At 42.9% G+C, this 27903-nt stretch overlaps 1 protein-coding gene across 6 annotated transcripts in view; it reads left to right on the plus strand.

Annotated features, from left to right (window-relative positions):
* The window catches only part of BAHCC1 (BAH domain and coiled-coil containing 1), a 129580-nt gene that overhangs the window by 71824 nt on the left and 29853 nt on the right, over window positions 1-27903 (plus strand). For all 6 annotated transcript variants that reach the window (XM_077253370.1, XM_077253369.1, XM_077253372.1 and 3 more), the window contains 8 exons: window positions 9840-9938; window positions 17273-18994; window positions 20470-20572; window positions 20675-20883; window positions 21165-21323; window positions 21680-21870; window positions 21958-22336; window positions 25355-26173. In XM_077253370.1, coding sequence (XP_077109485.1) covers window positions 9840-9938; window positions 17273-18994; window positions 20470-20572; window positions 20675-20883; window positions 21165-21323; window positions 21680-21870; window positions 21958-22336; window positions 25355-26173 — 3681 coding nt within the window. The remainder of the gene's footprint in view (window positions 1-9839; window positions 9939-17272; window positions 18995-20469; window positions 20573-20674; window positions 20884-21164; window positions 21324-21679; window positions 21871-21957; window positions 22337-25354; window positions 26174-27903) is intronic.

Consider the following 27903-nt stretch of genomic DNA (forward strand, 5'->3'; position numbering starts at 1 on the left):
GGATCCTCAGGGCTCCCGGTGTGTTTGGCCAGAGCGGTGTGGTGCCTGAATAAATGAAGGACACGGGGTTGCAATGTCTTTACCTGGTTTACTGTTGCCAGTCAATTTCAGTCCAGGGTACTGGCAACAGGTGATGGTGGAGTTCAGGCATCCTGGAAACTGTTTGAACCCCCTTGGTCAGGTCAGATTGGGAGCCTTCCACTATGCACTGAATATTAGTGCCTTGCTGCCTGCGGCTTTCTGGCAAGGTACTCTTTCTCTCCTGTCCTGGGACAGTAGTAACTGCACGGTAAGCAACTCGAGCTGTTTCCTTGGGGTCTCTATTCACGGTGACTCCGGGCTCAGGTTGTTGCTGTACCTCAGGTGTAATGTGGGATTTGTAGTTCCACACAGCCTCGGGCTCCCGGTGCCCAGTTTATGTGCTCACAGCTCTCCTCTAGCTCCCGACTTCTTCTGTGCTCCTCCTCTGTTCCTTGTCTGCACCAGACTAACTAACTCCTCCAGACCAGAATGTATATAGGGAAGTTCCCCTAAAACCAGGTTCAGAGCTCCCCCTTCTGGCGTAGAGTCAGAATGTGTTGAATGTACAGCTTACCTGCCAAAGGGATTCTCCTCGTTTCCAGGCATGGCATCACCCTCCCCAAGAGGAAGGCAATACCACTGTGGTACCTGAACTCTTGGGGTGCCACAAAAAAACTTCAAAATCTCCCAGGGATGAAGGAGAAGGGAGTTAAGAAACCATAAACCTTTAAATGTTGAAAAATTTGTTCTAGAATTTGTCTTTTCGCAAAAATATATGTATGCTCAGCTCACCTCTTAAGGTACCTTCACACGAAACGACATCGCTAGCGATCCGTGACGTTGCAGCGTCCTGGCTAGCGATATCGTTTCGTTTGACACGCAGCAGCGATCAGGATCCTGCTGTGATGTCGCTGGTCGCTGAATAAAGTCCAGAACTTTATTTGGTCGTCCGATCGCCGTGTATCGTTGTGTTTGAAAGCAAAAGCAACGATACCAGCGATGTTTTACACTGGCAACCAGGGTAAACATCGGGTTACCAAGCGCAGGGCCGCGCTTAGTAACCCGATGTTTACCCTGGTTACCAGCGTAAAAGTAAAAAAAACAAACAGCACATACTTACATGCGTCCCCCAGCGTCTGCTTCCTGACACTTACTGAGCGCCGGCCCTAAAAGTGAAAGTGAAAGCACAGCGGTGACGTCACCGCTGTGCTGTTAGGGCCGGAGCTCAGTCAGTGTCAGGAAGCACAGGAAGCAGACGCTGGGGGACGCATGTAAGTATGTGCTGTTTGTTTTTTTTACTTTTACGCTGGTAACCAGGGTAAACATCGGGTTACTAAGCGCGGCCCTGCGCTTAGCAACCCGATGTTTACCCTGGTTACCCGGGGACCTCGGCATCGTTGGTCGCTGGAGAGCGGTCTGTGTGACAGCTCTCCAGCGATCAAACAGCGACGCTGCAGCGATCGGCATCGTTGTCGCTATCGCTGCAGCGTCGCTTCGTGTGAAGGTACCTTTATACTGCTCCGGATACAAAAAACCTCTCCTGGTTGGACTTTGATAAGCGCAAGGATCATTCCCAGGAAAAAAAGGATAGGTAGTCCAGCACTCAAATTCAAGAATGGTATCTTAAAAAATTTAACTTTATTCAATACATATTAGGGTAAAAACGAGACATCCTGGCAAACACAAAAAGCAAAACTAACATTGGTCTATGGTTTTAGAACCGGTGTGTTTGAACATTTCTTGGTCATGGCGTTGAACTGTTCAGACACACCAGTTCAAAATACAAAGGCCAATGCTAGGATTTTGTTTTGCCAGGATGTCCTGTTTTTAATCGTGTGAGTGTTTTTACCCTGGTTTGGATTGAATCAAGTTATATTTTTTACTATGCCATTGCTGTAGTTTGAGTGTCATATTACCTACCCATTCTTTACCTGGGAATGATCTATGATTTGGTTTTTAACAAGAGCCTGCTTCTTTCTTTGCTATATTTCACATAAACTTGCCTAGACATCTCCATACCTACAAAACCAAAGCATGCAGGATCATCTTGAATGTGCCTCCAAGTCATATGAGAGTTGTCCAATGATATGTTTTTGGTTTTGCATTGTTTAGCTGGAGACTGTCATGTGGAAAATATTTTTAGGACTTGTCCACAGAAAAAGGTCTCCCAACTCTTTTGGCCACTTCCTTTTTGCAAAGGACTAATCCTTCCTGTCTACAAGCAAGAAAGCAGTCATAACTAGGTTTTCCCCTCACTCAGGCTAGGTTTGTGTGCTATGCTGGTCAAAAACGCTGTCTCCAGTTATGGAAAGGGTAGCGCAAACCTAAGAAAACCATTTCTCTTTCTAGCAGGGTGTACGGTATGGAGGAAACCAAAATAAATATTTATTCCGAATTGTAGTTTTCAGGGAATACTGGTTCTCCTTTTGGCGACCATCAGCTGAAATTGGCTAAACAATGTTCCCTGGGGGTGTGAAGCAATATGCAAATTAGCTCCTCAGGATGCAAAACATTGTTTCTTGTCATTTATTTTCGGTAGCTATTCGGTAATTAATGTCATACCTTTTAATGAAAATTGCACAATGACTAAAGATGTTGGTCAAACCAGGGTCTTCTCCAAAAGATGCCAATCTGTGCTTTGCTCTGTTCTTATGATGGTCAAAAAAACAAAAACGCCCAATTTTACATTAATGAAAGGCAAGAGCCTTAAAACTCTTTTCTACATTTGGGTCGATCACCGATTTTATATGGTAGCTACAAGAGTTGGAGTGACGTAGAACCCAGTCCATTAGTCAGGTCATAAATCTGCAGCTTATAGCCCTGAAAACTGCCTCTTACCTGAGAGCATCCTCGACTTTTTTGATTAGCCAGCACATATGTGTAAGCAGGTGTGCGGGATGCAGTGACAGACAGGAGGCAGAGCAAGGGTTAACAATTTTACTTTAACAGGGTGATACTCCATGCAAGGAGGCAAACAGTTAAACAGGGAAATAAACAGTTAAAAGACAGAATGAACGGTTCAATGGTAAAATGATATGCAGGGTTGAAAAACCGTAGATTCAGTAATGGCAGTTCCTTTATACACTTATCGTGTCAGAAGTTTCACTGACTGTAGATGCTGCTTGAAAGTCAGTATCACTGACAACAGGTGGTACGGTACTTGTCCAAGAAGGTCCTGCTGGTAACGATGGTCTGTCTTCTGGCAGCAGTGGTCGGTGTCCGGTACCTTCCACTGAGCCCCTAGTCCATAAGTGGCTGCGGCCAACGCAGGCAAGGATGCCATACTGTCAGGGTTCTGATTGTATGGTGTGGCAAAGTACGGCAATGTGGGCAGCAACAAACAGTCCTGCACACTGCCCTGGCTCTTAAGCTTACGTGAGGCACTCAGCTGAACAGGGCTTCCGGCTCGCTCCCTGTCACTGTGGCAGGCTCTGGCAGCATCCTGGCAAATGGCCAGCCCCGTTTCGTCTCAGCCCGGCTGCGCACCTCATGGAGCATGCTACGCATGCACCTTGCCCCTCTCACGGCTGGCAGGAAAGGTCAAGCGTGGCCTGCGCTATATTGATGCTCGAGGGCTGGACCACTCACGTCCCCCTGTTGTGCGCTGTCTCTTTCCGCCAAGTGTCTCTCTAGACCACCGGGTCTGTCTGCTGCAGTCCGTCGCAGCAACGGCGGGACGGGTGCGGAGCATGCGGCTTGCCCTGCTGCTCGTTCCCTGACGGCAGGGGCCTCTCTGCCGCTTCACGCGCTTTCTCCCTCAGCTTCCAGCCGGATTTCCACTCTAAACATGCCCCCTCTTCCTAGCTCATGGGGCCTGTCCAATCCCCTATTCCTTTCCCCAGGAAACAGGGGATGCAACCTCAACAGTTCTGGACCCGGCTCAATACAGGTACTCGCAGCCTTGTTTTCCTCCTTACACATGTGCAACACGACGCAGTAAAGAGATCATACTAGGCTGGCTAGTCAAAAAAAGAGCAGCAGATGTCGACAGATAGGTAGTTCTCAGCGTTTCGGTTCATGGGTCACAGATTAGTGACCTAGCAGATGAATCAGATCCTGCAAATCTATTTCACCAACTCTAGTAGTTACCTTCAATAGGTGATGCCCAGGACAGTTTTCTTCCTTCTGGAAACGAACTAGTTTACACATCATCTGCATTTTTGGGATTTGGACCCAATATGGCTTTTTTTAGTACCCTTTCTTTTCTATTACTAGTACCTATTCCCAACATCTTTTTGCTTGCTTTTGCTTAACCTGCTTTGTGGCCCACTTTGTATCCACTCATCCTCCATCTGAAGACTGGCTTCCTTACTTGCGGGCGAGGTCGTCTACCATGATGCATTAATGCAAACTGATGTAACATGAAATATGACATTTGCAGTAATGAACATTCTGCGATACTGACACACAACTCTGATTCCTACCCCCAAGATACAAGTCCTATTCTTTGTTAGAACAGGTTAGAAAGATGTCACTGGGGGAGGAGAACAGATGTTCACCTATAATATTCTTCACTAACTCCATATGAAAGTACTGGGAGGCGGGTGGATGAGTCTAAGGGTCAGTGCAAGGTTACACGTGGGAACGGGCATCTGTGGTAGAGGAATTTACTGACTGCTGTTTACTTAAATGAAAGCTAGTAAAAGTCTTTTAACAAGAGGCAATTAAAAGAGACAGCTGCAAGAATGTCGAAAGCTTGGAAGTCTTCTTTCCCAGTCCTCCTCCATAGACTGAAATCTTTCCACTGCAGGTCAAGGAAATTTGACTGTTTTATTGCAGCAAGGTACACGCTGCTGTGGACCAGAGAAATTTTTGCTCAGGACATCCTGGCTCATTCTTAAAAGCAGTTGTCCAATTTGTTGGCAGGATGTGTCTTAAATGTCTGATATATGCGATCCCACCACTATGATCCACATGTATCTTGAGAACAGGCCCTGTCACACACCTCCGGGAACAGAGAGGTGGCTGTGCACGAGCAGCTTTCCCAGTTAAGTTGTATATTAATTGTGAAATTGTAGAGGAGAGGATCCTCATTTCAACAATGCACAGTCTTATGATTGTTGGCCGAGATGATGGCACCATAGACTGGAAGAAAGGGTCCATTTTGGTATTGATAAACTATTACCACGGTGGTCACCTACTTTGAGTCATGTAGACCACCATCATATGACTTCTCCCAGCACTGCTAGAGATTGACAGGTCTCTTCCTTAGTGAGAGATGTGTCAATCATCACTAGCTAGCAGTGTTGGAAAAACATTCTGGGGACAGCGGTGGACTACTCTGGTCTTCTGCTATGGTCCCCTGCCAGATCTTCAAACCTACTGTATTCTCACCCATCCCTTGTAGATTGTGAGCCTTCGCGGGCAGGGTCCTCTCTCCTACTGTACCAGTTATGACTTGTATTGTTCAAGATTATTGTAATTGTTTTTATTATGTATACCCCTCCTCACTTGTAAAGCGCCATGGAATAAATGGCGCTATAACAATAAATAAATAATAATAATAATAAATAATAATAAATATTTTCTCAAACGTTGGAGTGTTCAAAGAAAACTATACCTGACGTCAATCGTATAATCAAGCTCTGAATCTTGCTGCCCAAATCATGACTCCACTAACTGATCCCCTTTAGGGACAACCAGTCGTCCCCTTCAAAAGTTCCCAAGATTAAAACCCAATAGAAAAAAATATATGTATTGGCTGTATTTTTAGGCTTGAAAAAGGCCAGGTTTGGGCGAAATGTTGCTTTGCTCTCTCGTTGTTGTGATTTATTTTTTTTTTTCTTTTTATGGAATAAGGATCAAATTTTTTTAAGGGTTATCCTCTAATGCGTCAGCGTTTCTGGATATTCTATTGTTCTGGGATTAGTGGGAGACCCTACCAAACAAGCACAGAATCCTATCACTGGTGCATGGGATTTGGACATTGGACTAAAACTGAGCTGCTATACCACGCACAACCTGCGGACAGGTGTGGCACTGTTTTGGGGACAAAAGCAGTCATTGTTTTATAATCCTTTGCAATCCCTTTAAATGAAAAGCTGGATATTGTGTATTTGTGTGTGTTTCAGAGACTTTAAAGTTTAAAGATCTCAGGACTTTGGGCTAAAAGTAGCCCCCCCCCCCCCCCCCCCCCCTAGAAGTCAGCAACTTCTAAACTAATTTATCTTAAGGCCCCGTCTCACATAGCGAGATCGCTAGCGAGATCGCTGCTGAGTCACAAGTTTTGTGACGCAACAGCGACCTCCATAGCGATCTCGCTATGTGTGACACGTACCAGCGATCAGGCCCCTGCTGTGAGATCGCTGGTCGTGTCGGAATGGCCTGGACCTTTTTTTGGTCGTTGAGGCCCCGCTGACATCGCTGAATCGGTGTGTGTGACACCGATCCAGCGATGTCTTCACTGGTAACCAGGGTAAACATCGGGTTACTAAGCGCAGGGCCGCGCTTAGTAACCCGATGTTTACCCTGGTTACCAAAAAAAACAAACACTACATACTCGTCTTTCGGTGTCCAGGTCCCTTGCCGTCTGCTTCCTGCTCTGACTGAGTGCCGCCGTACAGTGAGAAGTGAGCGCACAGTAGTGATGGGCAGTCCGGCTCTTTTTGGTGATCCGGCTCTCATGGCTCCGCTCACCAAAAAGAGCCGGCTCTTTCGGCTCACGAATCGGCTCTTTTTGGATCCCTATTGACTATGTGTTCAGGCGTCCGAAACTCCGCCCACCTACCGCAAAACTCCGCACACTTCTTAACAGACAATTAAATTGAAGAGTGGGCGGGGTTTTGCTCAGGTGGGCGGAGTTACGCCTCCCGAAGTCCGAGATTTTACGCCCAGTGAGAGCCATTCAGGAATTTTAGTGGCTCTCACTGGTGTGCCGGCTCCCATCGTTCACAGCAAGGAGCCGGCTCTTTGTGTCGGCTCGTTCGTGAACGACACATCACTAGAGCACAGCAGTGACGTCACCGCTGCGTTCTGCTCTCACTGTACGGCCGGATCTCAGTCAGAGCAGGAAGCAGACGGCAAGGGACCTGGACACCGAAAGGCGAGTATGTAGTGTTTGTTTTTTTTGGTAACCAGGGTAAACATCGGGTTACTAAGCGCGGCCCTGCGCTTAGTAACCCGATGTTTACCCTGGTTACCCGGGTGCTGCAGGGGGACTTCGGCATCGTTGAAGACAGTTTCAACGATGCCGAAGTCGTTCCCCTGATCGTTGGTCGCTGGAGAGCGGTCTGTGTGACAGCTCCCCAGCGACCACACAGCGACTTACCAACGATCACGGCCAGGTCGTATCGCTGGTCGTGATCGTTGGTAAATCGCTTAGTGAGACGGGGCCTTTAGGCCAAGGGGCCCTTCAATCCAATTTTTCTAGCTCGCTCTTGGACTGATGTTATAAAAAGGAAATTACTGTATCAGTATGTTTATGGCACATGGGGAGAAACTGGAGAATCCTACGGAAACCCATACAGGTTACAGTTGAACATCCGAGCTCTGAGGACATGGACCTCCATATAGTCAACTCCATTTCCTATTTGGTGACCACTGAGCTACCTTAATCTCAGAACCATTGCTGACTTTTAGTAGTCATTTTGGGGTTCTATTGGCTCCTGCTTTCTGTAGTGTTTTCTCAGATTTGCGGCATAAATCATGTCTGACAAGAGATAAAGTTGGCTTATTGTGTTGGTAATAAAGCCCGGAACATGTTCTTGCTGTTTGCTGCAATTACTTGGTGAGTGAGGCTCACTGTGTATAATAATAATAAGTGATCGAGAGAGTATTAAAGAATAGTGTCCCAGTGGGTGGCTGGATATGTAAAATTTTTGCTGATTGAGCCCATCTTGAGCTAAATCGCATACCTGAATTATCAGGTTAACCCCTAATGGAAACCACTCTTGAGGAGTCTTTCAGATGAAGAAATGATTGGAGGGCTTTTCCATCTTTATAGATCTGCAGTTGACCATTTCAGGCATTTGCTCCATATATACATGGAGCTTTGGACAAATTGTAGGAAAAAAATATTTTTATAGTCTTGGATTTTGAGACCAGTGGAGACTACGTCCAAGCTTGGCCTGCTCATTGGAGACAAAGACCTACCTAGACTAGAGGAACTAAATTCACCTTCATCCCTGTTCTGGAAGGGTAGTGACCACTACTCTGGAGAATTTTTTTTTTTACAGAGTTGTCAATTTTATTCCTGAGTAGAGTAGGTGGAGAGGAATCATCCTCCATCATTTATTGCATCAGTTGTTGTGTAAGGCAGGGCCATATATCACTGGTTTCCTGCATGAGATAACCCTTCCAGCAGACAGTTCAAGTCTCGAGGGCACAGCAGGATAAGACAGGAAGAATGGCCGCCACACGCTATGAGATTATGATATGCTATCTTGTTTGGGCAAAGGTCTAAACAAGGACTGTGCCGACTATCATGGCGTAGTTTGTAACCAGAAGTAATTATTCACTGTAAACATTTTTACATTATTTTTTTTGCGGAAAATATACCACTCCCAACCATGGGCCGTGCTTGGTATTGCCATTCAGCCCAATCCACTTCAATGCTAAAATATAAGCAATACCCTATAGATTAGAGAAGTGCCTTCATAGAAAAGTATTAACGAGCTGTTGATGTAAAAATTGTACAACGAAAATGTTTGTAGTGGTCAATGCCAGGCAGTAGCTGGCCAAGCCTTTTCGATTTTATGTTAAAATCATTTTCACCATGATGGGCGCTAATTTCCCATGGATTCAACCACATAAAATGATCTCGCCTATGGCTTAAGTAATGGGTTGTTTAACTGATTCTGGCTAATTTTTGGTGTCTTGACAACTTTCTCTGTACTAGTGTTACCGGTGAATGCGATGACATCTAAAAATCATAGTCAAAAAGATCCAATATCTACAAATGTTGGATTTGTGTTTGTTTAAATAATCGTATCTCCCCTTAACTTTTATTATTATTTATTTTTTTCATTTAAAAGCAAATTATGTATAGCTTTTCCCTCTGCCTATAAATCTTTGTGTCTCAGGAGATCAGCCATGTCCCCTCATCTCCTCCTTCTCAGTATGCTGTATTTAGCTATGAGACCACTGGCTCCAGCAGGAGCCTCCCCCCTTTTACCCTATATGCAAGATGAAGCCGTTCAATCGCTAAATTCACCTCCACAGCCAGTGTGCAACCTGAAATGGAGCAGATCTGCTTGTTCTCTGTAGGATTTATACTAGACTGTTAATTCCAGGACTATCCTTCTTGATTATCAAAAGCAACAAGTGTTCCTGCGAAATGCTCAATTCCCAATAACTGTCCGGTACAAACAGGCTTCTGATCACCTGGTGAATAATAAAAACTCAATGTTCGTTAGGTGAAATGATCTTTTGGATTGCCCAAGTAATCATCACTCTCTGCAGCACATTAACTGAACGTGCTGCCGAGAACCATGGCAGCCTGTGCAGACAGAAAGATCTATTACTGATCATCCGGTGTATATCTAAGCATTGTCTGCCTGTCTAAACGGGGCTAGTAAATGACAGTCGGCAGCAAATATGTAGCCAGTTGGCGGTCTATACCATGGCACACCGACTGCTGTAAATGCACCTTTATAGAAGAAAAACAACAAAAAATCTAGACCTGATCAAGAGGAGATCGTCTTTGTTTAAGGGACAGTAAATGTTTAGAGAGATAGTTATGTAATCACTTTGAATTAGTCGGTGACTAATCATTTCTCCCTGTGACAGTGATCAGATGACACATCTCTGTATGTGTGTGTGAATGTTTATTTTTTTATCTTTTAAAATAAATATAAATTCTGTAATATTCTGTTTTTCAGGTTATCCTCGTTTTTCCACTTTTTTACCCATGAGCCACTTGGACCACGGAAACAGCAATGTTCTGTATGGACAACATCGCTTCTATGAGTCCCAAAAAGGTAATGGTTGTACTAAGTGTAGAAACGGTGCCCCTAGTGGTCATGCAAATTATGCGGGTTACCTCTTTATTTATTTTTATTTTTTTTATTCTAATGACCCTATAGGCCCGATCCCTCCAGTTTCCTTTTATAGGATTCCAACTCCTTTTATGTTTTACCCATCCCCAACTAGTTATCCCTCTGTTACTGTAACCAATCATGTTTATGGTACATTGCTTTGTGTGAATGTTCATTATTCCTCCTCCTCCTCCCTATAATTCATTTATGGCCGCTCAGTCATCCTTTAAAAGGTGTGAAATGAATAATACAAAAGCTTAAGTTGTGGTTTAGATCCATCAGTATGTATGATGTCATTGTGTATGAGCTCAGGGCTAATTTGGAATGAAAACCTATTTATGGCATAAAAGTTCCTTTGTGTGCCTTTTTATAGGGGGGGTTTGATTATTTTATTTTTTTTTTCACAGAGAACAGCTCCGCACTAGTATGTGGCATTGCAGACTTGCCCTATTTATTGTATGAGGCTGTGCTGCAATACCAGCCATGGCCACTGAGTGGCGCTATAGCTAGAAAAAACTGATTTTTCTTCACCTAAAAGTAGACTGCCACAAATAAGGGATGATCAGAATGTGACACTTAACATAGTATTGAACCAGTCACTTGGATATTTAGATTACTTACTATAAAGATACCCCCATGCCTCATGCATACGTGTCCCAAGTGGGAAAATTGGGTAAAAGTGAAGAAAACCCAAGCAAATCCCAGGAGAACATCTTTATCATGGGTCAAAAAGTTGAACTTGTGGTCTCATCACCAGCCACTAGTGGCATCATCAGGCTCGGCCCTAGGTCTAGTGCCATCCTATAGTTGATTGATAAACTTAAATAATGACTCTGTTCCACTGTCTGGTTCACCGGGTACCACCATAAAAAAATAAAAATAAAAATGTAATATTACATTTTATGTGTGTGTATATACATGTGTATATTTTTTTTATTAATTTTTAATATATATACATATATATACAGTATGTACTATATATATATATATATATATATATATATATATATATATATATATATATATATATATATATATATATATTAATCTATTACATATCAAATTGTAAAAAATAGAAAAAAAATAAGTATAATAAATTAAAAATAAGATTATAATATTCATAGAATATGTCCAAAAATAAGGACAAAGTTAAAAAAGACAACAACAACAACAACAAAAACCCCTCCAATCCCGTCTGTACTCTGGAAGCTTGCGCCGTCCACCTGCCCGCTGCCATGTCATGCAGAAGTTTTGCTACCTCATTTGGCAACAGACAGGCATGCATGCAGAAATTCAGCATTCCCACAAGCCTCCACGCTCTTGATTTTTTTTTTTTTCCCCCCTTTGCAAAGTTATAACTAAGCTGAAATAACAGGACTGGACTTGAATTTTTTATGACCTGCGTTTACTTAACCTTCTCAACGTTCTGTATTACTTGCCGCATGAAATTCCTCCGGTAATCCCCCACTAATCTGTCCTTCGTTGCATTTCTGAGGCTGAAGAGCCAGCAGGAATAGCAAGTGGCGGTCTGGTGACAATATTAAGATTAGGAGGCAAAATAAAGAAATAAAGATGGGGGGGGGAATGGCAGACCGGGTTATGTTTTATCTTCCGGGATAGTCTCTAGCCATCGGGATCAAAAATGAGGCTAGCCAACATCTGCTGGGGAAAAAAAAACCGCTGCCGCTGGCCGGTAAGTCACCTCAATCTGCTCAGACAGCTTTGGCTGTAATAATTAGAGGTGGGCAAATCGGTAAAATATTGTTTAGCCAAAGGTTTAATTCCATATTGCTTAACCATGATTCTCTAGTATTAGGATGAAATACACATCTTTATAGACCCCTGTAGTTTTCTTTTTAGCTTTGGAATAGGAAATTTGCACAATTTTTGCAGCTTTGATCATCAACAACAATACAAAATATAATCATGATAATTAATACAAGAATATTCTAATGAAAATTTCAATAAAATATCTTATCACCATGTAAAAAAAATAAAAATAAACAATCAACATTGGATTTTTACCCTGGCTTTTAAGTCTAATCCTGGACTCACAATTCCTTTATAATACTAGTATTTGTCCAGTATCGGGCTTAGTGGCCAATGTGAAAATTGTGAAATTTCTATTTTTTATTACTTTTTATTTTACATGATATGAAAAAAAAAAACTGATTTAAACAATAAATCAATTTTCCTTTTTAAAGTTTCTCCTTGTGGAGAGGATCACCTTGGCATAGACAGATTAATAGGCCGTGCAATGTTCCCCTGAGAATTTAAATATGGAAGTATCCTATTCAGAGAGGAAGAGGACGGGCACTCTAGTGTCACCTATTGGAAGTAGCTATCCTAAATGTTCATATTGGCCCTTTTAATATTATTATTATTATCCTCATCAGGTTAATTATTTTGTCATTTGACGTTTTGTTTTTGACAAAATGAAATGAAAAAAAATAGGGGATTCAGTTTAAAGGGATTGTCTAGGATTTTAATGGACTTTGCTTCTTTCTTTCACGAAAAAAAATAGTACCACTTTTTTCAATAGGTTATGCATGGTTTTGCTGTTTATCTAATGTGTATCTCGGATGTACTGCCGTGAGTACCAGACAGGATGGGTTCTTATCATGTCCAGTTCTTTTGCTACCATTGTTGCCAATGTGATATTGCCATGACCAAGATGGCCAAATTTTGCGCAAGTGTTGACATACACCCAGGCTAATTTCTACCCAGGTTTCCCCAGAAATCCATTACAGTTGGCAACTATGATTGTTACTGCATCCTTTCTAGGGGATAGCGCAAATAAAAATCTGATTAATACTACAGATTGAATTAGAAAATAGCAGCATATGACGGGCATCAGTGTTTCCCATGTCAATGGACAGTTTGGTTGCTATGAATGCTTTGCCATTCAACCACAGTGAATTCAGTAGTGTTCGGTGTGACCGGATGAACGTTGGTGGAGACTAAACCTGACCCTATGACATCTACATATAGGAGTGGTGGCTATGTGTGGCCCATAAGTCTATGAGCATTACAAAGATGGCTATGCCAGCATAGCCTCATCACTTCACAATCTAATGGGATCGCCAACTGGTCATCAGATGACCCTGTTTTCTTAAAATCTTTAGGTCCCAAAGAGCAATCTATCCACTCTATATAAGTGACTAGCAAGAAAGAGGATACATGAAAGGCCTCAAGCTGGGCCTAGGTGATGTAGGACTTGAAGGGCACCACAAGCTTCCCAGCACTGAATAAACTAGTTAGGAAGAACAGCCTGGGTGGGTGTTTGGTGGTGGAGGCCTCTTGTTGCTATGTGTCACAACCTTAGCAACCAGTCTCTGATTGCGCAGACCAAATTTAGACGTACATTTAGATGGAGAAAAAAACTCTTTAAAAACCCTCTGGGGGGTAATATATATATATGTGTGTATGTATATGTGTGTGTGTATGTATGTGTATATGTGTGTGTGTGTATATATATGTGTGTGTGTGTATATATATATATATATATATATATATATATATATATATATATATATATATATATATATATATATATATATATATATATATATATATATGTATATATGTACAGGGGTTGGACAAAATAATGGAAACACCTGGAAACATCAACATATGTTAGTTTAATATGGTGTAGGTCCACCTTTTACGGCGATTACAGCCTCAATTCTCCGAGGTATGGATTCATACAAGGTGTGAATTGTTTCCAGAGGAATTTTAGCCCATTCTACAGTTAAAAAACCCTCCAGTTCTTTGAGCAACGATGGCGGCGGAATTCGATGTCTAACATGAATCTCTAAAATCGACCATAAATGCTCAATAATGTTGAGGTTTGAGGATTGTGGGGGCCAGATGAGATGCTCAACTTCATTAGAATGTTCCTTGTGCCATGCTTTAATGATTCTAGCTGTATGAATTGGTGCATTATCATCCTGAAAGATGGCGTTCCCCTCCGGGAACAGTGCTTGAACCATTGGATGCACTTGGTCGCCCAAATAGCACCCCAGATCATCACAGAACCTCCACCATGTTTTACGGTTGGGAGAAGTCAGTCTGGATGGAATGCTTCTTTCGGCTGTCTCTAAAGGTACACTCGGCCGGAGGTCGGAAATAGGGTAAACGATGATTCGTCTGAGAATATCACGTTTCCACTGCTCGTGGGACCAATTCTGGAGGTTTCTACACCATTCTAAACGCTTGGAAACATTTGTCATTGAGAGCAGCAGTTTTCTAATTGCATCCCTTCCGTGCAATCCAGATTTGTGCAGCTCCCGACGAACAGTTTTCGTGGAAACTGGGTTCTGTAGGTGTTCATTGAGCTCAGCAGTGATTTTCGGAGCCGTGGTCTTGCGATCCTCTCTCACAATTCGCTTTAGAGTCCGACGGTCTCTCTTAGTAAACTTTGACTTTCGACCGGACCTGTGCTTTGCTGGGGACGTTTTTCCTTCTCTTTCAAACACAGTCATTACTTTGGAGACAGTACCTCTTGACACGCCAAGCATTCGGGCACTTTCTGTTACACTAGAGCCTGCCATACGAGCACTAACAATTTGGCCTCTTTGAAAATCCGAGAGGTCTGCCATTGGTATCAGGTTCTCATCAATGTTCTTACAATTATGCAAAACAAACAGTTAATTTACATACACATATCACATAACACAAATAATCAACTAGAAAACATTACCATATGTCACGGTTTGCATGTTTATCACATGTCCGAAGATTTTGATGCCAAAACGTTAGGTGTTTCCATTATTTTGTCCAACCCCTGTATATATATAAACATGGTTTCATAAATAACTGTCCGTGTCTCTGTGACCCAGCTGAGCAGGTTCTGGATTTCAAGTCAGTTGTCAAAATAGGAATGTGGTCTGCCAGATATACATACATTAGACGAACTGGAAATCTGACCTTTTAGGTTTGTGTAATCGAAAATGTACAGTGATACTGTGGCCATATATAGCGGCCCGGTCGTTTCTCAGCGGGGTAGGGGAAAGATTTATTCCCTCTTGGTTATAAACTAGAACTCTTGTTTCCTGCGTCGGTGCCAGCTGAATGCCATGGTGTCTCTTTTCTGCCTCAGGCTTACAATTTGTCTCCATTAAAGTTGTATTTTGACTGTCCAGAAACAGGTGGAGAGAAGTCGCTGGAGAGTAACCCAAGCCCTTTGGGGGCCCAGTCTTGCTGATTTCAGGAGTAACTAGGCCCTGAACCTCTTTCTTGTGCTGACAGAGACATCTCCTAAACGGAGCTCACCTTTCACAATATTGTGGTTATCCCCTAATCTGGAGAAATAGCGAGACAATGTATTTTATATCTGTTTGTAGCCTTATGGAATGAATGAATCTGGAAACAAAAAGAAAAAAAGCTGGAAATGTTTTTGAAAAAAAACAAAACAAAATTAATGTGGAAATGCAGAGTCACATGCAATGTTTCCTGAGGGATAAATTTGTTTAGTTTCTCCCAGATGTGTTCAAGTGGACCTATCGCTGGGTCAAGTGTCCAGCTTTTGACATTTATTTTATTTCTGTTGCTCCCCTATAGTATACTGGTTTCAGTTTTCAAGTTTCTTTTTAAATCCACCATAGAGTTTCATAGATATGGGACTTTTTTGTTAGTGCTAGGGGCATGGCTCACATGCTAATCTAGAGGAGCATAAAGACATGCCCCAGAGGATACTGGGAGCCACACCTACTTGGTAAAGACCATAAAAATTAGTACTAAATTAAAAAAAACAACTTGTTTTTCTGAATCGGTATGGCAGATTAAACAAAAAAAAAAAAACAACAACAAAAAAAACCCGCAAAGCCAGGAGCAGCGAGAATAAAGTAGGTACAAAAACTGACCAATTTTGACCTGTTGAAAGGTACTCTTTTTTTAACGGTTTAGAACAACATGCCTGTGTAACGTGGCATGGGGCGGTAGTCGTGGGTGAGGTACTAGTTTCTTTTGCCCCAGCATGTTACATGAAGGTGGGGGTCCTAGCTTGGTGTGTACACTTAGTCTAAAGGGGACCTATGCCCTTGCAGGCCGCATGATGCCGGTGACTTCGGCTGACCAGGACTGAATGTTGAACAGTTCAATGAAGGAGATGACCAGTCCAAAATAAAAAAGTTTTTTACTAAGCTGCCACTTGGTGGGAACTGGGTACAGTAGATAGTAGGTGCATAATTTCACGAGCATTTCCTTTACAACACAGAGCATTCTCACACACAATCTCTTTACTTTTCCCACATTTACTTGCTTCTGCCTTAAATAGTCCCGTTTCCTTCGCCACACCCCAGCACGCTATTACAGTTCAGCTAGTGAGAGTCCTATTCTCAATCCGTGGTTCCACGTTCTCTTCCACGTTCTCTTCCACGTTCTCTTCCCTCTTAAGGGAACTAGTTTGCCTATATGGCCTGTACTTGGCTTCTCTGCTTCTGACACCTTCGAACTCCTGTCTGGGGCCCCCTCTTCATCTAAAATTTTTGTTTCTGTCCTGGCCAGTTACCTCTCTGCGTTATAAACTTTGGGCTGTTATAAACTTGGGGCCGTACTGCTAGGTGTCCTGTCCCATGACCTATCTTTCATTGATTACTCTGTCCTTCGCTATCCACTGCCTCAGTCTCGTGTCTACTCATTAGTCAGACCATGGGTCTGCTTTTGTGGCATGCTGGGCCCTATCTGACATCCTGACAGGAAACTGTCTCTGTGCCTTTACCTTATCCGATACCATTCTGGGCTAGTCCTAAACATGACCTATTAACTCTATTGTCACTATAACGTATGTCACAAAGCACATTACACATAAAAATATTTTTTCAACAATGCATTTGTCTTCAAGGGGGAATGTGGGCAGTATTTCCATCTTGTGATACCTGCTTTCTTCCAGAGTGAGCACCTCAAACGTTCACGAGGTGTATCAGGTTTTAAGACGGGAATGGGTGCATCTATGTCATCTATTGAAGTGAACAAGCCTAAATTACAATACCAAAAAACAACTAGTGGTCACATGTGGTGCTGTTTTTGGAACAGAGACTATCTTTTTCATAGCCTGGACATCATCTTTAACTACAATTGTAGGAATGCTAACTAAGCCCAATATGATTTGTTACTATGGCTCTGAAAGGGGTAGCCAATCAAATTAGTGTTTTTTGTTTTTTTTCTTGACCAGTTTTTGTAAATGTTATGTTGCGTTAAAGAATACCTTGTATTTGTATCATGTTGGATAATTGGTTTCCGATAGTGTCTAAAATAATGTTCTTCTCTTCTTCCAGATAATTTCTATTTGCGGAACCTTCCTGCCCAACCGACCCTGTTGTCAGCTAACCACAATTTTCCAAGTATTGCACGAGCAGCTCCTGGTCATCCCATTGGCTCATGTAGTCGGGACAGAGAGAACAGCCACATGCAGAAATCTTCTAAGGACAATGACCGTTATCTGGGGGGCACAGAGTTGAACAAGGAAAAAATGAGCAAAGGGGACCTGAAGGATAGGCACTTGGAGGACGATGGCAAGGAGAGGCAGAAATTGGTGTTGCCCATGTCTATGGATAGTCATTGTAAGGAGGACATGCACCAGAGAGGATCGTGTGATAACCGGACCAAGCATCTAAACTCTTGCCTAATGACCTCAAAGGTGCTCAATGGGGACCCCAGTAAAGCATTGCTATCCAGCTGCACTGTTGGGGCAGGGATGCCTCGTCAAAGTAGCCAGAATCGATGTGCCAAAGACATGAGATCTGACCGGTCATATCCCCAGCATGAGCCCCAACAACCTTACAGCGAGTGCCTAGAGCGGAGGCAAATGCTCCACCACTCTGTGTCATACACTGTCCCATCTAGTCTCCCCAGCATTCCTGCTCCACTTAACACCTCCACTGGCTCATTCCCCTGTCTACAACTTCATTCCAACTCGGACGTTGTATGCTCATTGCAAGACAAGTCTGGCAGGGATCTAAAGATGGGCAGGCCCACATTAGTGCCTTCTGTGGGGCACTTCACCGACAAAAGCCGGCCTTTTCAGGTGACCCAGGATAACTGCCATATGGACAGAGGAGGAGATGGAAAAGACAAGAGCCACAACATGAATTCTGACTCCCACCCTCCTGGGTCTTACATTAATACATTCTCCCATTTAAAAGCAGAGTCTAAAGGGGATAGGAGGTCGGAGTGGCCACCGAACACAGCCGCAAGGATCAAAAACTTGGACTTTTCAAACAGTGGAAATTCAGAGACTGTTATGCAGAGAGGCATGGATAAGGCTTCATACTTTGAAATGCCTGCCCCACAAGACTGTCCCCGTCCTAATAACCAGGATGCACATTGTATAAAAACCAGCCAGTCCTGCTGCACTTTAGACCGGTCTGCCAAGGACTCCCAGGTGCACAGTAGTTCTCAAAAAGTTGCAAGGATACGGCACCAGCAGCACAGACCAACAGAAATGGAGCAAACGCTAACTGGCCAAGATGGGAAAAGAAAAACCATAGAACTCAGCTCCTTGGGCTACAATGGTCCTCATTTGGGCCCATGGACAGAACCTCCCATGTCTATCGGTGAGGACAGAAAGAACTCTTACCTTGATCCCTTTAGCACAAGTTTACAACAGGCTGCACTGATGACTCCAGGCCCTCCTCTAAGCCAGGAAATACAAGGCCCCACTGATGAGGTGTCTGCCATGAAAAACCTGCTTAAATACAGCAATCAAGCACTTATTGTGGGTCAACGGACCCCTTTTGTGGGGTTGGGGAACATGAAGACCAGCTGTTCCCATCAAGAAATTAAATTCCACGGAAACAACAAGTGCCAGCCAGAACAAGAGAGAATGGACTGTGCCCGAAGTAGAGAGACTGACTCCTCTCATGGAGAAGGAGAGGTCAGGCAACCTCCTGTTGGCATTGCTGTGGCGGTGGCACGACAAAAAGATACCAGCAGCCGCCATGAGTCAGCTTATGGTTCAGGTTCAAGTCGACAGAGCAGGAATAACGTGTCTCAGAAAGGTGGGTACGATTAGAAAGGGAAAAAAGTTTGTGTAGACAATTTATCATCGCCATGTTCTACCTGAGGCAACGATGACCCAAATATTTGTTGGCATCCCAATTGTGATGTAGGTTTATTGAATTACCCACCACGTTGCCAATATTTCATTTTGCATTAGCCTAATTTTCTACCATTATAACAATGGCCCATAGATTTATATCGACATCGTGACTGAAATACCCCCAAATCTGACACCACTGCCTCCCACATTGATTTGGGCACTGTGTGGGAGAGGATGTCCTACACACGAAGCATTGCGATTGGTGTATTCCCTAACGGAAAGTAAAAGTATATGTTGTGGTCACGTGTGCAAGAGTTCAGACTGTTAACTAGTACATGACTGAATCTTTTGCCGCTCTGGAGGTATGACTCATGCCCCGAAGATCTTCCGGTTTGGGGAAAAAAGTATTATCTGGATTTGAGAGCACTTATTCTGAAGACAGGCAAGCTAATCTAAAACTATAGTGGTGTCAGATGAATGGGACTGCTATTAACACGTGGAGCAACGGACACCCAAACCTTTACTTTTTGCCAGGAGTTAGTGGCTAAGTTAAGAAACCTGTTAAATCGGGATTTGTACAGTGGAGTCCACTGAGAGGAAGCATTTTGCGAGCGGGAGGCGTAAGAGGTTCCTGTCTGATGTGTGATGTGATGAGAGTGATGTCACCATGTGGTTTCGGGGGGACCAACTGAAAGGGAGGGTTTAGGGTGTTGGCATGAAAATAATATCTGGGGTTACCAGAAGCCCTTGGCTTGCTTAGAACACATTGCTTTTATTATCCGGCCTGTGGACCATTCTCCCAATGAGACACAACTTCCAGTAGAGAGTTGTTTAGTCAGTTGGCAAGACCATCAGAATTAAGATTTTAACCTCTACATGACCTCACATCTTGGTGGACTAAAGAAATTACAAGTGTCATTTCTCAGTTTTAACGGTATCTTATCTTCTTCTAATGGGGTGCAGTTTCTTGTTCTGGAGACTTAACATTTTGGTGCAGGGAGTTACACTCCAGATAATGCCCTTCTTTGAAAAAGTATGCAAATTAGTTCTCACCAAGATCGAAAAACTTACTTTTTTTTTTTTCTTTCTAATGGATCAACTACTTCTTGGCCCACCAGCTGTACAAGAGGATGAGGTCTACCCAAAACCAATACTTCTGGTCTCTTCTAAATTGTGTCCTAGCCATGTTCCCAAACTATTATATTTGAATAATATGTATTAATCAACCGACCTAATCTTTATAGTCTTCATGTCTAGTTGATAATTTGGTGGTGCCGACATTCTGAAGATCATGCTTATCATGAATGGACTTTGCATGAGTAAATATACCTCTGTCTCCAGAGAAGTCAACACCTTCTCCATAGAAGATGTGCTTTGGTCTACATGAATAGCCTTTTTGTGTTTACGCTGACCCCTTCCATTCTTTTTGTGTAGGCTCTGGTCGGTCCATGCATGTGATTGACCTGGACGCAGAAGAGGAGAGAAACCGTCTTTGTGATGATAGGCTGGGGATCCCCAGCAGAGACCTTTTAATGCAGTGAGTAGCTGTCAAGTCTATACAACAGGCTCCTCCCAGCTATATCCCAGGAATGTGAACTCCTAATCCTGTTTCACACCTTTCATGTCCCATTAATTTTAGAGAAAACAAGGACCTGGTGGAGTTTGCAAGAATCCATCCTTCCAGTGGTTGTCCTGGTGATCTGACTCCTCATCTTATGATAGCAAGCAGTTCCTCTCTTCAAGCCAGCCAATTAGGAGCTGACCCTACACCACATACGCACCCAACCCATCCCCACTGGCTGCCCAGAACAAGGAGTCCTTCCATATGGATGGGTGGCCCTTCGTACAGTGAGTATGCTAAATTCTTGATCAGGCTCCATGGGTTATTTGCCCTAAGAACAGTGCACGGCTAAAGCAGAACTAAGCGTAATCCAAGCGTGCTAAGCTGATGCTGCACTTGTGTGCAGGCGTGAGCTTGTCCAAGACATACGCGCTCGAAGGAAACCGGTCTTCCTGTGTTAAGACAAATAAAATGGTGTTGAGTAACTTGGCACTCAATGCTATTCAGAAGTGCTCCCTTGCCCTGGCACTTGCAAGGATTTAACTGTAGCTAATCTATCTGCCACCAGGTATTAGTCACCCAGCTTTGCATCAGAACCTGCCCCCAGGATTCCCCCCATCTATGCCTAGTGCCATGCAACCAGTGTTCCCCCTATCACAGGAACCTCCTGCCCAACTGGTCATTCTACCTCCGGAGCCCTCTCCCCACACTGCTCCACACACTCTTGGTAAGTTTGAATGTATGTGCCAAGGTAAAGGGCTACTAACATAACAAATCATGTGTTCTTCTCTACTAGGTTTGGGTGCAACAGCGCCAACTAGTGGCCTTATCATCTGGAAAAATTGTTTTCTAATTTACAACATTTTGCCATAAATAATCCTAGTAGTCATACAAGTTTGGGATACCAGCAAAGTCTGACTGATGGCAACCAAAGAGCTGGAAATCTAAGATTTCAGTTACATACAACCTATTTTTTAATTTTATAGGATCAATTATGAAATTAATGCAATTTTTTTAAAAAGTGGCTTTACTGGTACAGAGTACTCTTTATGCTAATTTGTGGTCGTTGTCCCCCTTCTCCAGCTGATGTCATGGATCAGGCTTCTTTGTGGCCTCCGATGTACCCTGGCAGAGGACCCGCCTCTCACCTCCAGCACCCGGGACAGCTCCCGGTCTATTCACGGTCACAGTTTCTACGGCAACAGGAGCTTTATGCCCTCCAACAGCAAAGGGCAGCACAGGCTCTGGAGCTTCAGAGGCAGAGCCATCTTCAAGTATGTCAGACTCAAAGTTCTTATGTTTTAATGATTTTCCTCGATTCCACATGTGGTTCTCATGTAACATCTCCGTTCTTTCGATAGCGTAAAACCGAGGATCATCTGCCAGAATCTGATGACCCACCAGAAAAGGCTGCAAGGCCCCATAGTAAAGCAGAAAACTTAAACACTTCCAAAATCCACCCACCTCCCAACCTGCTGCTTCCACCACCCTCTGCCCCGGCACAACCTAAGCTTTCACCCTGCTCCCATTCACCTGCCCTACGGCCTCCGTCCAAATGCCCAACGCCCCGGCCACTGGCCCCATGCACTTTACCGGCCTGCCCTGATGGCAGCTCCATCTTGGTGCCCAGCTCACCAGCTGTCAGCCCCGTTCCCGTTCAAAACTCCAAGGGGAAAGAAGGAGAAGATCGAAGAGGAGAAGGGCAACCCCCTAGAGACTATCCCAAATCACTGGAACCAGGTAAATTCACATGTACAATGGCTTTTGTTGGCAATAAAGAGGTTAACAGTAGCTCGAAGGGCGAAAAAAAAATCCCAGGCTGAATGGGTGGTGGTAGGGATCCACGTATGCTGTTAAATGAATTGCAGTTCTATTGATTGCCTTTTAAATTAAAAACATATTTGCATACCGCAAGGCCTATTTGTCACCACGTCTCCTCTGCGTATGGTTGGAAATCTGCTCCCCTCCACTAGGTTCTGGCAGCTCCATGCCTGAATCATTGCAATGTATTCCAGGCACAATCAAACACTTATGGAGTTAAAATTGGAAGTCCTAAAGTCCCACTATCCTTTTTCTGGGAAAAGATTTGCCTTCTTGGTCCTGAATCCTCATTGGCTTGGGATCACAGAATATTACAGTCCTATTTTTAAGACTGGGCTGAGTCTTAACCCCAAGGTTATGAGTCACGAATGTCTCCTTGAACTGTTCTTGCATGAGGGAGGTAAGCTGGTAGAGTGATATTCTGCTCATCTGGCCATGCTGTCAGGAGGGTGGAAGGACACCATTAATAACCCAATGACGAAGAGCAGAGGTGGGAGGGCATTGCCAACTTCGGGCACCTTCAGAGCCTTTTCAAGATGGAGTAATAACATTTATTTCCTAGTCCTCAGTCTGTGTCAGCTGCATAAACACCCAGAAAACAGCCCGGGTAATGAGTCCCGCTGGCTTCATCCATCTTGTAAACCTGTCCAAACCACCCCCCACCCACCATGTCCATCTATCTCCCCTGCTTTCAATCATTCACCCTCCCCTTTTATGCAGTCTCTCACTTCATCCATCTAATGCTCGGTCTGGTCATGTCTCTACTTTTCTCTCCTTCCATCATTCCTCTCTCTTTTTTTTTTTTTTCTCACGCTTGCATCTTCCACTCCATTTCTCATTGTCGCCCCTTTCTTTTTACACCTCCCACGTCCTCCTGAATGGTGACTCTGTCCAGTGGTCTAGCAACAAGGAAAGGCCCAAGAGCTTTCATGTCATCAAACTTTCAAGTAATTCTTTTCCATCCATAATTGTCACCTTCCCCTTATTGCATCTTCAGATTTATTTTTCTTTTTTTTTTGCACTTGTCTTGCAGAGTCAGCCATTTTGCTCCACAAACCAGTCTGTATGTGTTATATGTGACTTTCTTATGCATTCCAAACAGATTCAAAGATTAACTAGTTAATTTTTTACCATATTTTGATTTGCAGTTATTATTCCTTAAAAGGGAACCTTTCACTGTTTTTTTTTTTTGTTTTTTTGTTTTTTTTTAATGGAGAACCTCCTACTATTGGTGCTGCTCCACAGAGTCTGGAACAGTTTTACTTTTTGTTCTGTGCCTCTCTGTTACAAAGATATGGCCCTCAGAAATAATGGTTCAAACTTTCACTTCAATCAACTGGGCATATGCCACAAAACTTCTCTGTGGGCGTGGCTGTGTTGTGATTGGCCAGCATTAGAGGACAAAAAGCAAATGTCCATAAAGAAGTTCTCCGATACACGCATTTGGGAAGGGCATAACTTTGGAATATAGGGGCACAGAAGAAAAAGAAAAACTGTTCCAGAACCAGTGGATCATTGCCAATTGGAGGAGGTACTCAGTTTAAATAAAAAAAAAAAATTATTGGAAGGTCACCCTTAAAGAGTATATCCACTAATGAAGGTTGCCTAGCCACACTGGGGCTTCCTGTTTCACTGAGTGTTTGATAATCCTGTCTCTTGTTCTCACGGTTTTGTTGCAATCCTATTAAACTGTGATCCATGTATCATGCATGTCCACTTTTTTGAAAAGACCATCTACGATGTATTTTTAATTCATTGTCCCTCTTCTTTAGAGACCACTCTTTTTTTTTTTTTTTTTTTTTTTTTTTTAAATAATAAGGTCATCCTTCATGGCATGAGATAAAGGTTGACCTTAGTTGTGTACATAGAGGATGTTGGACCCCATAGAAAAGATTAATTTTAAGTTCCAGCATACTGTTCAAGAGGACCTATGACTTGCTGTAAATGTGTAATTTTCTTATGTAGCTGCCGCTGTTCTCCTGAATCTGGCAATGGTTTTTCTTTTGTTCCTGCGCCACTCCGTTTTTGAGGTATAGCCGCCTGTATATAAGTATAGTCTTTTAGCCAAGTTGGTGTGGTCTTCAGGGCACCTTAATAGAATCGCTGAGGCCCTCACCCACTTAACTAATAATATTACATTTACATACCTGGAAGAGGGGGCAATATCTCAGGAATTGAGAACTGCAGGATCAAAAGAAAAGTAACTTCAAACTAAGAACAGCTGCATTTACACTAAGTAAAAATATTACATATTTAAGGAAGGTCTCCTTTAACCAATTATATGAGTGCGAAGCAGTGGTGCAGACAACCCTTTATATCGTGATCGGCACCAACTTAGAATGGTAGTCCGCAATTTCTGATTCTTTACGTAATTGACGTTTTTTGGCTTCACGTTCCTGATCCTGGCAAGAGGCAACAAATATATTTTAACTAATATTTGGCCAATTGTTCCTAAAAATAATTTTGCTTGTGATCATCGGAAGCTTTTTTTTTTTTTCTTTTTATCTTGGCCATTATCACCTAAATCCGAAAACAATTCAGCTCAGTTGTAGGAAGTAGAAGATGAATTGCACAAAATAGGAAATGAAGAAATAATTTGCTAAGATCTTAACATTTTTAGAGGCCTCCAAAAATTATCGGAAGATCTGAGCAGGAGATTCTTTCTTTTTTCTTTTTTTGCTTTGTAGGTTCACATATAGGTTGTCAAGCCTTTTGCTCATAAACTATACGTGCTTAGGGGTCCAGTTAAAAACCCAGAAGTGTTCTCTTGGTGATAAGATTGATCACGAACCAATATTACAATTTAAGGTTATAAGATATCCATTAAGTCAAAAGTATAATTTCTCCTAAATGGTGTGATTTTATTTATTTATTTTTTATAAAGGCTTGGTGTATTTTTGTTATTTTCATGGATTTTCTTAATTTTCTGTTCCACAGATCTGCCTCCTGGATATACCTACCCAGAGGTTGTCCAATCCTATACCTCTCCAACTCCCCACCATGTGCACTCTGCGGACCCTGCTGATCCTGAAACTATGCAAACTGCATCAACTGCAGCAGAACCTGAGCAGTCCAGGACGTTTACCCCTTCAAAAAATTCACCATGTCACGCCCCAGTTGCAGGGGACTCTTTGGAGGACAGCCAGGAATTGCCTCGCTTGGGTGAAACAGATCTAAGTGAAATTTGTAGCCAAGAACCCCAGGTCATTAAGTCCCAGGAGTGCGAAGAAAACATGGCTAGTGGGAGTTTGGATGAGCCTGAGACTAATGTGGAAGAGAAGGAACTTGTAGAGTGTCAAAGTTTTGACACAAATGAAGAAAAGGAACAAAGTGATTGTTGTAACACTGAGGGCACATCTGCTGAAGAGTTGCCAAACATTTCTCAGGAGCCACCTGAGGTTTCAGTAATTGTGGAGGAATCTGACGACAAGGCTATTAGTGATGTTGATCAGACTTTGTTACAAGAGGTCAATAACGACCTGGACTCTGGTGATGTACAGGCAGCAGACGATGAGCATTTGACTCCTTCACCACCTTGCTCGCCAGCTGATCCAGACCATCATGACTTCTATAGTCTGGATACACTCATAGCTGCCAGTATCTCCTTAGGAGAGCTCCCTTCCGATCAGGAAAAGGAGAACTTCTTCTCAGCTGCCGACTCTTCATTCTTCCCCACAAGCTCAGGTATTCACGGCATTGCTCTGCTCAGCGAGTTGGCAGATCTGGCTATTCAAGATCAGCTGCAAGATACAAAAGGTAAGTAAGCGTTACATTTTGTTACTACCAAGACTCCCCACTAGGTAGTGCACCTTTTGTGTTTTGGTCTAATAGGGCCAGGGACGACTGCTTAACTGCATCGTTTAAAGGGGATTTGAGGTACTCTGAAATCCGCCTACTTAAGGAGGGCCTGTCACAAGGTCAAAAGTGGGCAGTTTTTGCTCTCCATTTTTCTTTTTTTTAATTCCTGTATCTCTTCCAAGTTTTCAGTTTTTGTTTGTTTATGTGGTTCTAGAGATACAGGCCTTTTATATTTAGTGCTGTTTTTTTGGTCTTTACAATGGGGCATTGCTAACAGAATAATAATGCAAAACAGCCTAAAGACACGTCCCAGAGGATCCTGTGAGCCATGCCCCCCAATAAATTAGCACTGAATAAAAAGGTAGATTCAAAATGAAAAAATAATATTCACAGGAGCGCAGGGAATAAAATAAGAGCAAACTGGTCAATGCTGACAGGTCCTTTTTAAATGGGTTTGAAACAATCCCTTTTGGAAAGTTGACTCTACAGCTAATCACCATTGTCCTCTAGTAAAAAAGCATATTTTACTTGGGATTTATTAGTGGCTAGTTGGGCATCTCCGCTGCAGTGAAAATGTATGTCTGCATGTTGGCTACCTAGATGTATGATCATCGAAGAAACAGAAGGTCCTTATCGGCAGTCTTTCTTTTTGATGTCCATATACACTAATAGAGTATGTGGGAAGTGGTTGTCTTCATGTGACACCCCCTTAAGTCATCATGTTGCTCCTTTATCCCTCCCCCTTGGTTTACAGTTAACATCGTCTAGCTCGGATTGGCTTCTATGTATCTGCTTAAGCTCACCATTCCACCATTCACTTTGACAGAAAGATTACATTTACTTCTGTGTAGTAAATGCAACTTCACAGACAATAACTAGTTAAAATATGTATAATATATATTTTTTAAAATTTCTTGGCCTCATTGGCCACCACATTCAATAGTTGCTTCCTGCTAAACACGAGATCTCTTGGCCTGTAAGATGCGCATCTCGCTACTGAAGTCTACAGCATGCACTAATTATTTCTAATAAGGTGTGGATAGGGTTAATAGATACCCTTTGAAGCTCTTCCAGAAGTCTGTAGGGAAAATAAGGGAAGGGTTTTCTATACTAAGAGCAGTTAAAAGCCCGGGATCGTATGCACTTAATTTCCCTGCAAGCTCAGTATTGTCATCTCCTGAGAGATTATTAAACCCAAACACTGGAGCCCAGGCCTCTAAGAGCAGTGTGCTAGTTAATCACAGACTCTTACACTCCACAGGGACCCCGAGCCCCCGACCTTCCCCTCCAAAGTCACTTTTTTAGAGCAGCCATTAAGAGGGAGGATTTGATTTCCTAGTTCAGCAAATAAACACACTGCAGCATAGAAGTGTGCAGCGATATAGTGCCATCGTTCTCCCATCTCTTACTGGCCAATGTGCCGCCTGGGGCATGGCTTCTTTTTTTTTGGGGGGGGGGGAGGAGCTGGGTGGGGGTTTTAGTCTTTAAAGTTGATAACAAGGTCACTGATATTTAATATTAGACCTTTATCAAGAATGAAATAGGCTTTTGATTTGCCCAATTTTGGGGTCAATTTTGCAACTTTTTTAATTTAGTGAATTCCTTTTATTATCAATAGTTTTGGTACGAGATGGGTTTATTGTATCTTGTAAAAACTAGATCTACACATATACTAAAAATATTTGGGG

Source organism: Ranitomeya variabilis, chromosome 4, assembly GCF_051348905.1.
Source record: "Ranitomeya variabilis isolate aRanVar5 chromosome 4, aRanVar5.hap1, whole genome shotgun sequence".
Lineage (NCBI taxonomy): Eukaryota > Metazoa > Chordata > Amphibia > Anura > Dendrobatidae > Ranitomeya > Ranitomeya variabilis.